We start from the raw sequence: 13,068 nt of genomic DNA, 5'->3' as shown, positions 1-13,068 counted from the left end.
TATTGGTATATATATATTTTTTTTAATTCTTGTATTTGTAGGGCCTATCTAAGCTAACAATTAGCCTAGTTGGTAGAATCTGCACATAGAGTTATGAATCTTCCTCACAAATGTGAGGGGAACTAACTCCTGATAATCTGATGGCTGCTGAGAGTGCTTGTTTAGTTTGTTTTTTCCCTCGACTTTTTACCGTCCTGTAATCAGGTCGTAACCTCGATTATGACCCCAGATCATGGCTGCAAAAGGCTAGGTTGGACAAAAACAGCCAAATTTGAAAACAAAATTTAACTCTTTTTCTGCAGAATGGGGTTTTAGACAAGGTTAATTATAATTCTAGGTTTCTGAAACCAAAAATGACTTCAGTTTTGCTCTCTCACGTCAAGTTTTTCCTCTATGGCATAACCACCGCTTTTGCGTCATACAACTGGATTAGCTATAATAACAACGAATTATGTAAACTATGTTCAAGACGTTGTAAAAAAAAGCAATAGTGTATAAATCAGGCAAATCCTCAATTTCACAAAAGCAATGGGCACAAGGTTAACAAATTGAACATTTACTTCAGTTTGATGCAACATGTTCATGGCAAAAACTTTCTTTTGCGGGATTGTTTGGGCTGCGTTAAGTCTGGACAGTCTCTTTGAGAGCTTAAACAGTTGGTGTCCCATCAGCCTTGATACCTCGCCTCTATAATTGTAGTCTTTGTGAAATCTTTCTCTTTGCTCATTACTGACATCATCAAAGTTTTGAGAAAAATCAACTGAATAATAGATTTTAGAAATGAACCTTGATGCTCGTGTTGCCGCCAAAAAGATGGAAGTTTTCTTACAAAATGTCCTTGTTCTTGGATTGTTCTGCTTCTCTGTCGCCTCAAAAACATGCACCAAAGACACAAACGAGTGTCGTAGTTCCTATCTTTATGTTATGTCACTCATTGAGTCTGAGATCAGTTTACTGATTTTTAAAAAAAAAAAAAAAAAAAAGAAAAATAAGTCTCCAAACCTGCAGTGTAGCGCACAACAGGGATTGTAAGTCATTATACTGGACTCTGTCATTAGTGGACTGGATGGCACTCTGTAAAGAAACAAAATAGCAAAAACTACATTCACAACGCCCACTAAAAATACATTTTTTGAAGCCACACATAACCAAGTGGACATCACACAATAAAAATGGAACACAAATCTGCACCATTAACTCTTGTCCTGCGTCTTGTGCCGAGATGCGATTCTTATGAGCTATTATGTTGGACGATCCGGGTGAGCCGTCGAGGTCACTCAGCGTGTACTGTTGATGTACAGTGAGCAGGCCTGGAAACGTGCGTTTTCGCCATGAATAATGTGGGAGTGTGTTAATCGATGATGAAAATAACGCTCTTTCTTTTATAGCTTTCTATTTATAAAGTGTTACGAACACATGAATAACCCTCTCTCATTAGCTGATAAGACATTACGATTAGTTACGCTCATTCGAATAACCTTTTCAGACGCTCTTGTTGTTCTGAATGATCTGAGGTTCGAAAGGGGATAATATAGGTCCCGACAACCAAATTGTTCTTAAGACCTGCACAATGGTATTCAAAACTACCAAATAAGCATATATTTTCATACAAAATCAAGCTCATTTTGAAAGATTTCGTACAGAAAAATGGAAGTCCTGACTATGCTCCTCCCAGGGTTAAGACAGGTCAACAGCAGCATAATAGCAAAATCTAATACAAAAATGGCAAGAACGCAACTGCTATAGCTTGCTTCCTTTCACTACATAAAGAACACTTCTTTACAGACAAAAAGAAATGTCACAACATTACAGATTACCTCCATGGATAGGACTCGTTCAAGTCTTTCAAGGATGGTCATTGTTGTCTTCTGTACAATCACATAGCAATTCTGAAGAAGGAAAAAAAGGAACAAAACTGATATTTACAGAACATTAGCTGTGGAAAAAGCAAAAAATCTTCCATGGCACAGACAACAAAATTAGAGAAATCTTGCAATACCTGAGAACCACCAGATTTTAAAAAAAAGTTTATACAACGCAGACTGAGTTTTTTGGGAGGAGTATAAGGGAATCACTCAGCTCCAACTTCTGTTATCTTCCTGGTTACAACTACCCCTGCCTATTTTTAGTTGAAATATGACAGAGATGGCAACTCTTGGGTATTTTTCTCATACTGCGGGAAGAACAGAACCAAAAACAAAGCAATCAAAAACAGCTTTGAGATTGACTCGACTTGGCGGTGCTCACCTACAAATTCCGATACAAATAATGCTGTTCTGCATTTCTAGCCATTGAAGGAGGCCCCAATTTTCACAATATTATTACTATGCTACAGCAAGACAGAACAGGAACAAATGTTCCCTCAGCTCAAACCAGGATTCTGTTTCTTCAACCACTTATCAGACATGCAAATTACCAAAATAAAATTCCGTTACAAAGAAAAGACAAAGACAGACTCTTGCTTAGACCAGGTTTTTACATGGCATGATCTTAAATAAAGTGCCTTAAGTTTGTCCTGAGCCAGCCAACATAAAAACATCCATGAATTTGACATGTGGAATCAATATATTAAAAAGACATACAAAATTTTGCACTGCACCACAAACCTTTGGACTGTTCTTCACAAGTTCCATGAGGGCCTCGTATGCTGCATTGCGTAAATTATGCTGGTTACCATCAGTTCTGGAAAAAGTAATTTTTCAGTCACATAAATATAACAAAAGAAATGCACAATGCTCAAATCTAAAAGAAAAGGATCTCAGAGCTTCACATTTTCCAAATTTAAGTTTACACAATTCTATATTTTTGATGGTGTATCGCCGACATAAACATTTCAATAATGAAAACGGTTGTTTCCCTTTATAATGCTTCAAAAGAAAGCGTTTTGGGTCTTCAGACCATGGAAAGAAACTGACCTACCTCCTTGTTTTAAATTCATTCTGTCAGCCCAGTTTTCAATAGTGAGGAATTAAACATAAAGTACCAATTGACTATGAAATACAGAGGCGTTGTATTAAATAAGACAGAAACTACATGACAGCCACTTCATGTAATTCAAATATTACAGACGCAAGAGCATGCACTTTTAAGTAAAACTTCACAACAGTTACTACAGACTAAAAACAACATGCGTTGCTCAGGCAGGCATTCACCTCTCAGCTGTCTGCAACAATCTCTCCACAATGGTCTCAAAGTAATTGGAAAGACAGTAGGTCTCTGGTTCAGAACCATCGTCAGGCTGCTCAGCATTGTCGTAGGCCGCCTCCGCCAAGCTAGAAAATGCCTGCATACCAGAACACAACGATTTAAGTCACTCAATGGTTTCCAAAAACTAAAACTCAACATCACTAACCTCTTCAACCATTCCCCTTTCACTTGAGGAAAATACGGAATGAAAACAAAAAATCCATGCATACATGTTTAACAAAGAGTAAACGCTTACACAAATCATTTGAGAGGCAGCGTGGTGGAATCAGGCTCTCGTCAATTTTTGGGCATGTAGAGTTATTGGTACCATCTTAAAGCTTGTTCACTTGTTTTTATTTGGAAGAAAAAAAATATCCATTTATCTTGAGTACATGTCGAGATATTTGCGAATGAAGGAGGTGGGGGTCACCTGTTTTCAGAGGTAAAATTAGTGAGCAAATGGTGTTTAAAGATTAGTTATTCCTTTATCTGAAGAGTCCATGATAACTAAAAATTAAATTATTTTTTTAACTTTAATCAACGTTTTTCAGAAAAATCCACACAGAAATGAGTTCTTTAATGGGCATGAAAGGTGTTGAGCCAAAACAACAAAAATTTGATGAAAATTCACAAACCTGTGGAAAAACGCAAGTTTCTTCAATTTGATTATTTTGACGAGAGCTTGATTCCACCACGCTGCCTCACATTTTTATAATGAAATGGTCAGCTTCAGTGTCATGGCTACAAAGACAGCACATCATCTACTGCCAAAAATAAAATTGGCAAGTTACCGACCTGGAACTGTCTCCATGTAAAAGACTGAGGCAGCGTGGTGAAATCAAGTGCTCATCAAAATAATGAAATTGAATAAACTGGCATGTTATTGAATTTTTTTTAGCTTTTTGACTAACACCATTGTAGTCCAAGTCAGAACACATTTCTGAGTGAATATTTACTGAAAAACATTGATTAAAGGCACAAAAAAAGGTAAGTTTTCAGTTTCCACAGACTATCAAGCTATAGAAAATACCACTTTGGCGGCCATTTTCTCGCTAATTCTACCTTTGAAACCAGGCAACCCCATCTTTTTCAATCTCAAATATCTTTACTTCTATTCAAGATAGACAGGAATTTTTTCATCGACAGCAAGACAACTGAACAAGATAATTCCAATAACTCCTCATGCCAAAAAGTTGACAAGTGCCTGGTTCCACCACGTCGTGACACATTTAGGGCAGTAATATTATAATTGCACCCTCCCTGACAATTTTATTCATTTAAATGTCAAATCTCAACTTCTTGGACAACATATGAATGCCAAGTAAAAGCTGTCCTCCATTATCATCCAAATCTTCAAGGATCTGAAATTTGTAAACAACCTACAAGCAGCTGGGGTTACCTAGGAATGTAATCGATTCAGTGTTGTCGTTATCGATCCAGGAACTACCTAGGAAATAACCATGATTTTTCCCTTAGACATGATACTGTAACAAATTGCAAACCCAATCTTTTATCTGTGATGGCAACCACATATCAACAACTCACCCAACAGACATTGCTTGCTACCCTCGGCTCGGCCACTAGTCCTTCTACTAAAGCATTGAGCAGTGGGTGCAAGCAGGCCTCGTGGAGCACAGAGTTGGGCAGGATCTCGCACACACGACCCACAGTCCAAGCAGCAGTGTCACGCACCACCACACTGGGGTCCTTCAGCAGCTCTATCAGCATTGGCATCGCCTGTTCGACTATCGGTTTCATCTTCTCGGGATCTGGACCTTCCAAGACGGAACCTAAACATTTGGGGGGGAAAAGAGCATGTATTTGATACAGTGTTTAAGGGTACATTGGCCTCATCATTTCACCCATACGGGGGGGGATCCCCACCAAATTGCAGCATAAACAACAAAACAGTTGAAGCCCCCCCCCCCCCCCCCCCAAATTCGCTTCAGCAGTTTTTTCACCATGGGCTTCCCCTTTTGGATTTTGGGTTTTTTTTTTTGGGGTTTGGGCCCTTCCAAGGGGGAACCAAAACTTTGGGGGGGGAAAAGGGCATTTTTTTAAAACAGGTTTTAAGGGTCCATGGGCCCCATCTTTTCCCCCAAGGGGGGGGGGTTCCCCCCCAAATTGCAGCATAACCAAAAAAACAGTGGAACCCCCCCCCCCCCCCCCCCCCAATTCGCTTCCCATCCCAGACTATCAATTTTCATACAGAGGCATGTCGGCATAAACTATTGTTATCCTCACCAAATGCCATGACGGCAGCGTCCCGATACCGCCAGTCCTCATGGCGGATGTTGTCCCTCACAAATGGCAGCACATGCTGTACCACGTCATCCTCACAACAGGTAGCCAGGAGCATCAGACATACACCCGCTGCTTTGCACGGGTTCCACTCGTCATCATCATCAAACTCTTCCTGCATGCAACATACAAAAGTTGTCACTACTTTGGGGGGAGGGTGACACACAGGGAAAACCCCACTTCCACACACACAAAATGTGCAAGCACACTTTTCTTTTTAAAAATTTAGATACGCAAAAAATTTAAAGATCATATCGCACTTCCCTTTAACTTTAAAGCATCAAAATTGCTTCAATGCGTAGACTAAGACAAATGGTCTTTTACATTAACTGTTTATAATAACATTCAAAAGCCCTTAGTCCAAAAATAAGATTGACAAAAATTAGCAGATCAATGTTTTCAATATCAATATAATGCTGTGCTTGCCTCATCTTTTTGGTCAGTGGACCAATAAAAATATAGACACAGTCTAAGAAGATGAGGGGACAAACAAAAAATTAATGAGAATAAACAATTTGTACTTTAAGAACCTTCCACACACAACCCAAAGAATGCATAAACAAACTTGGCATAAAGAGTTTTTTTTGCCTCACCTGTTTGGTCAGTGAAACCAGCAGAATGGGGACAAGATACTGCAGGGCACCCTTGGCATAGAACATGCTTGTGCGCTCAGGTGGTCGCCCTTGCTCAGCTGCCTGAAGAGGAGCACCGAAAACTTAGTGAACTTTCACAGCTTTCAAGTCAAGCAGAACAAACAAATACATATAAAGTACAAGAAGAGGTAACTAGTAAAAACTAATTAAAATTATAACAGACAATGGCCTTAAACCTGAGATCAAGTTAGTTTAGTTTTAGAAGATGTTTTACTGCGCTCGCAACTGCATAAGGTCATATGAGCGCCAGATTAGGAGGAGCTACAAGAGAGTAACAAACATAAAAAAGAAGGGGAGATAAGAATGATAGATGTTTAATAGGAATGAAAAAGCAAACCACACCAGAGCACCCGCCAACCACCCACAAGTTAACGCAACAGTTCAAACTACTCATGCTAAAAACAAAAGCTAAACCTACCAGATCACTTTTTACGGTGTGAACAAAAACTAAACCCATGGACAAAAACATGACATTTTGGTGGGGAAAATTTTAACCAAAAAAAACACCCACAAGGGATCAAGATCTACAAAACCCATCAAACAATTTGAACCATTAAGAACACACTCTTAATGTCATTCTTTAAAAAATTGTCAACTTACTTCAGACAGCTCTATCGCTAAATCAACCTCCTCATCACAGACTGTGGACCAAAATTCAATTCCCTGCAATGCAATCTCGTCATTCTCATGTTCCATGGCATCAATTGTGATCTGTGTAAAAGATATCAGACAATTATAGGGTGTGCAAACAATATAGAAAAACTAACTTTTGTTCACCTTCAAAGGCGAAATCTACATGCTATTCTTTTAACTCATTCGCTACGTATTATTTTCGGCTTGTGGACGAATTCTTTTCGGGAGGGTGAAATGAGATGATGACTAGTGCGCAGTTCACAGGTCTTTGGGGCCATAAATTAAAATAAATATCAACATATTATATACCAACATTTTCAGTATGGTTTGTAGAATACATCTGCATTATTTATTTGCGTATTTTTCAACTTTGGTTCCTGTAAGAGGCGATTATGCAACACAATTGTGATTGGATGCGGATAAAATTGGAAAATAAAAAATTTATAATCTCAGGTGAAACTGAAAAAAATATGTTTGCACCTAGTCAAATGATACCTCAAAATAACCATAACTGTATATAGAACAGGAAAATATTGAAAAATGTGCAGTTATTTACATACATTCCACAATATTTGTACATTTGAATCATAACATCCGATATTGAAAATTTTTATTTTTTTAAAAATAATTTTGAAAAAAAGGATCACAAACAGAAAAAAATATGCGTAACATATTGGAATTATTCAGAATTGCATTTGGAATAGACCTATACATGTCTTGAGCGGTACTTTTTGATTAATTTCTCCCAAAAGTAGTGATTTTGGGGAGAAAAAAATATTTTGACTATTTAACTATTTAAATCTAGCACTCAAAAATATTGATTTCTCAATTACAGCACACCGGCAATTTGCGTCCAATAGTATCAATATTATAAAGAAGAGTCCTACACTTCTTTAGTGAGCAAAATAATGATACATTTTGTTGTGTAAAAGTAATAAGACTGGTGTCTGGGCTATAATTTGGGCTTCGCGATAAAACAAAGTCGAATAAACTACGAAATCATGTTTCAAAACTGAATCAAAACTTCCGATTGTCGGTGGAAACGCTTGACCCGGAAGTCAACATTATATTATGACCTTTATTTTAACATGGATATGTGGATTGGAATAGAAACCAAGCTAAAATTGAACGTCGGTTCTCACTGCCGGGGGCGGCTTAGCGTACTGGCGGCACTTGAGCCGCGCTGCCCCCCACGGCTCGGCATAGCGAATGAGTTAAATAAATACAGATACACAATCTCAGGACCAGTTTGTTGTATAGCGCATATGCACTCCACCACTACATGTAGAAGACGTGAGATCAATTCCCGTGCGGGGAGAACTTTTATCAAGTATCTCTTTTTGTTGGGATGTCGCGTCTCTCTGAGCCCATGTTGTCTTTGATAGGCTGGATTGAAGCAAGTCTCTAAATCAGTATTTATTGTGATGATAGGGGCGAAAAACACCAATCATGTATTCCGACAACCACCAATATATTATATCTTTCAAATTGATACAAGAAAGCATTAAAAGGAGATCACAGACATTAATATTTTCATGCAAAGACAAAATAAAGATTTAACAAGAAAACTAATAGTTTCCCATCCTCATTGAAGTCAATGGATTTTAATGTTTGAATAATTCTACGTTGCACATGAAGCACATCTGCTATATAAAAAAAGTACAAGAGAACAATAAATGACAAACTCACAGGCAGTAAGCCTCCATTTGAAATGCTTAACTTATCTAAAATCTAAATTTTAATATGATAAAAAAATCACTTACGGCAAAAAGTGCTGGCCCCATATAGTGGGTCATGTAAATATAAAACAGAGACATGATCTTCACCAAGCACTGCATCGCTGCCACTCGAACCTGAAACAAACAGTTTAATACCGACTATTTAGAGCTTGGAAAACAAAACATAATCTGAGAATTGGAAAGAGATTCTACATACAATCTGCTGTACTGTATAAAAAGCATATGTATTTTGGGGACATTTTTATTTATTAACTCTTTTTCTCACCAGGGCAAAATCCACCACTGGCCCAGGGCTTTTCCCTGACCTAATTTTACACCCCTACCCCACCGAAGGAAAATGTCAAAACATCCAACTAAACACACACACACACACCATATCATGTGGCCCATCAAACTGTAGGTTAAAAAATTATCAGATGGTGGTAAAATATTGAAGATTTATTCCAATTATATTAGTTTGGGGTTTCTAAAAGTGATTATATTATTATTATGCAATATCGAACATGTCGTACGAAATCAACAATTTTCCAGCTTTGAAAGGTCATAACTAAAAAAAGTACAACAGCATTATTCTAACTTCCCAGGTATGTTGCTCAAGTAATGCAAAGAAAGGCTGAAAGTTATGTATGTGTACTTATTATAGAAGTGAAGAAAATATGAAGCTCTGAGATCCTTTTCTTTTAGATTTTAGCATTGTGTATTGTTTTGTTATATTTACGAGACATATAACTGAAGTCACAGGAGCACTTTTCTCTTCAATTTTACGTTTCGAAGGGGAAAGAAAAAAGCACTGTAATGACTAAAAATCGTCTGTCAGTGCTATATTATCTTTCATACCCGCGAACAGGAAGTCTATTCTATTATTTCAAAAACATTGATCGGTTGAGAATTTCGTGCCTTTTCATTACTGGATTGGAAAAGACAGCAAACCACTCGAGCCGGATTTTGCGTCTCTCGGCCCAGCGAGGCCACGTCCGCGAGTCGCCAAATTCGGCTCGCGGTAGGAAAAGTGTTAAGCTGCCATAACTGAACAAGTAAATATGAATGGGTGTGACTAAAACAGGAAAAGAGCCAGAGGCGAATTTCCATAACGTTTAAGTTTTGTCTACAAAGTAATTGAAGTAATGCAAAAACTAATTAGAAATAAGAAAAAAGATTCCTTGGTCAGTTTGTTGAAAAATAGCTGTAGTATACACATGCAAATGTGCACCAAGGTACAAATAAATAGTGCGGATGGTGAGATTAGTATTATAACAAAATTGAAAATGGCCACCACTAATGTTCACATGCAAACATGGGTCAGTCCACCAGAACGGGCCACTTACTAGTTACGTTATGCTTGCTCTAGTATCAAAGTTGTAATGTATTCTATTGCAACCACATTAGAGCAATTGGTCTTTAAAAATATAAGGAGGCTCCCATAAGTATAAGAATGGTTGCACCTTTCTAGTTTTTCTGGAAAAAAAAAAGGCCTAAAAATCAGTACGATTTTGTTACATGAATGCATATGTACTTAACCCTTTCAACACTCCTGAACACCTATAAAAACAGACAGGACGGATTGAAAGCTCTCCAGCTGGTGGCAGAGAGACCCCTCTTTCTTCCTGCCACACCCAAAAGGGTATAAGCGGCGTATAAAAGTAAAGTGAAAGTAAAGTATTAAGTTTTAAGTTTGCCGTCTGATAATGAAAACTGGTTGAATCCCTTTATTCTGACAAGAGCCAGGAAAACTTTTTTTGGTCTGATTTGGTTTGCATTATTTGTCCAGTAACGTATATGGGTTGTAAAATGCACATTTTCAAATCAATCGTAATACTTTTTTTTTCTAAAACTAAGAGGGGATTTAAAAATAAAACGAAATCCATGAAATGCAACATTTGTTTGTTAGTTTTTTATAAGCTATTATAACTATTTTGGACTTGTCACACTCTTAACAAATAACTACAAAAGCTGGAGATCTGTTCTTTTAAAATATCATCAATGAATAAATGTACCATCCAATCATCAAATCAGCATGAATAATACAGACATCTTGAATTTTCACGTCTGATGTAACATAAAGTGTCCCTTACTGGTGGACTGACCCATAAATTAAAAAATATTTTACCTCAAAGCGCCCATATGACACTTAAATCCTTCCTAGAGTTACCAGTTCGAATGAGAACTTTAACCAGTTTTGCCCTTTAATATCATGACTGTGATAGAGAACATTGACCCCACAAACATGAACCACTTCTGCTAAAACAGGATGAAAACATGAGTCAGTCCAAAAACAAAACAAAAGCAACAACAAATAAATGAAATCAAAAGAGTGAGGAGAATTTGCACATACCCGCACATCTGTTGACTGGGTGGCTTCACACACCACTTGCATAATGAGATGGCGTTCTGTCTGAAAAAAGAAAGTCATGAATATATACATGGGCTGTTTATCAAAATGATGATTCATAGAAATCACCCAAAAAGGCTCAAAATCAAGGCAAACGCAAATATGATTCCACATGGTGACTGCCAAACAGACTGCTGTACCGCGCATTCATTTTCGAGGGGAACATTATGTAACAGTGATGACACATGCAGCATTGTACATGTATATCTGTTGTTTTTGTCTGTCTATATTAAATACACATATATAGGATTTATAATTTATTTCTATGTTAAACACATATGCATCTAACTACATACATAAAATTTCCACATGACAATGGGGGCACTGAGGCTGTGTTTGACTTATGTATTTCAGCCTGTTTTTACTAACGTCTCATTCCCTTCACCATTCAAAAAAGTAATTAATGTGCAAGACAAAACTTATTGTATGAACAAGTTGAAAAGAGAGATTCATAAGTAGTCGAAAGAGAAGTAATACTAAAAAAACGGACAATCTTAACAAAATAGCTAAAGCACAGGTAAAATCATCAACCCAATGACAAAGAGTGCACTTTTGTTCAATAATAATGTACTAAGACTTCCCTTGCATTTTCACACAAGACTTGGCACAATAATAAAGCATACTATCCAGCAAATTGTTATAAAATCTAGAGTCACGTCTCCAGTTCCTTATTGCGTCAAGCACTTGAAGAGTACCTTAAAAAAACATACACCCCTGTGCTTCAGAACTCTTCACTACATCACATGTCAAGTGACAATGAGCTTTGGTGACCCCGACACATACCCTACTCCCACGAAGTCAGGTCACATACTGTGAACAAATGCATGGCTGAAGCATTTAAGCCGATCGGTCATGATGACAAGCCCAACTGACTAGACCTCGAACAATGCTTATTTTGCTTTTGTTATACTTGACAGTAGAATTACAAATATTGATTTATTTGCATAGGGCGCCACTACATTTATAATGCACATCCTACAAATCAAAACTATTTCAGTTATTGGAAAATTCTGGGCAATAGTGATAGAGAAAGTATCTTGATTTTTTTCCTGATCAAGACTGTCCGGCTTCGATATCCCAGGTGCACATCTGCCATGGCCACATGCTTCCTGAATACATTCTCAAATCTGAGAAAGCCAAATGAATACCACATACGCTAGTAGCAAATGTGAAAGTACTGACCTTATCAGATTTGGTTTTCAAATATTGGTGAGCTTAACAAATTTTCCTAAGGCAATTTACAGATTTACTCAAATTCCCGGGGCCTGGCAGACACCCTGATTACATATTGCAGTAGGAAGTCCATGCAATACACACTGAACCATAGCTTGTTCACTTTCGCCTGACCGCAGTTAAAACAAAGTAAAATTAAATTGTTCTAATCGATCATCTCAAATCTGTCCATCTCAGTCTATTGATGACTAACAGAATCTAAAAGCCCATATAAAGATCAAAGAAAACTAAGGATCTGACATTTTTCTTTGATGAGATGCAAGCCCAGGGCTGCCTATCTCAAGTTCTGATTTTAGGTAGATTCAGGGTCTTTTCAGGTATTTTGGAAAAAAATCAGGTACTAAAACAAGGAAAAAGAAAAAAAGACAAACATCACAGCTGTACAAGTAATTACCATCCAGCTCAGCTTGCTTTTAGGGATATTAGGTAGTTCTATTTTTTTTTAAACTTATGAGCGCCCGGAATAGTGAGAGCAGTTTTTGTCTTTGTAAGTGTTTTACGGCACTTGCAACTGCATAATCAAATAAGCACGCGGCACACATTAAATATTTTCAGTTTGGTAGAAATTAACTTTGAATTTTGCCCACGTGGAACCCAAAAAACCCCTACTCATCAATTTTGGACGACAAAGGTATTTTCAACATGCGTAATTTTCACACGGGACCTCTGAAATTTTTCACCCTTATCCGAGAAGGCTAGGTTTTAGATCTTACCTACATTAAGATCAGGGGTGTGACAAAGTCAGCAGCAAGAAAAGAGCTAAGGAGTAGCAGTAGAAGGGCTACAGAAAGAGTCAGGAGCCTAGACGAGGGGGCAGGGGGGGAGGGAAAGAGAAAGTAGAGACGAAAGCAGACCACAGAACATGGTTAGAGAACAGGAAAGGAGGTGAAAGAAAATTTTTTCCACCACTGTCCGAATTTAGTACTAGTAGTAG

The 13,068-nt window shown here is 37.7% G+C and overlaps 1 protein-coding gene across 1 annotated transcript in view; it reads right to left on the bottom strand.

Moving 5' to 3' along the window:
* LOC100533387 (importin beta 1) overlaps positions 1-13,068 on the bottom strand; it is a gene marked incomplete at its 5' end in the record, with an annotated part of 49,317 nt that overhangs the window by 15,544 nt on the left and 20,705 nt on the right. Inside the window, 10 exon segments of the mRNA NM_001204674.1 lie at positions 1,003-1,074; positions 1,818-1,889; positions 2,607-2,682; positions 3,153-3,283; positions 4,732-4,976; positions 5,431-5,602; positions 6,081-6,182; positions 6,741-6,851; positions 8,537-8,626; positions 10,845-10,904. Of these exon segments, the coding sequence (NP_001191603.1) occupies positions 1,003-1,074; positions 1,818-1,889; positions 2,607-2,682; positions 3,153-3,283; positions 4,732-4,976; positions 5,431-5,602; positions 6,081-6,182; positions 6,741-6,851; positions 8,537-8,626; positions 10,845-10,904 (1,131 nt within the window).

The sequence above is a fragment of the Aplysia californica genome, unplaced genomic scaffold, assembly GCF_000002075.1.
Source record: "Aplysia californica isolate F4 #8 unplaced genomic scaffold, AplCal3.0 scaffold00440, whole genome shotgun sequence".
In the NCBI taxonomy this organism is placed as follows: Eukaryota; Metazoa; Mollusca; class Gastropoda; order Aplysiida; family Aplysiidae; genus Aplysia; species Aplysia californica.
Note: the sequence above shows the minus strand (reverse complement) of the source record. Positions and strands in the feature narration are given on the sequence as shown.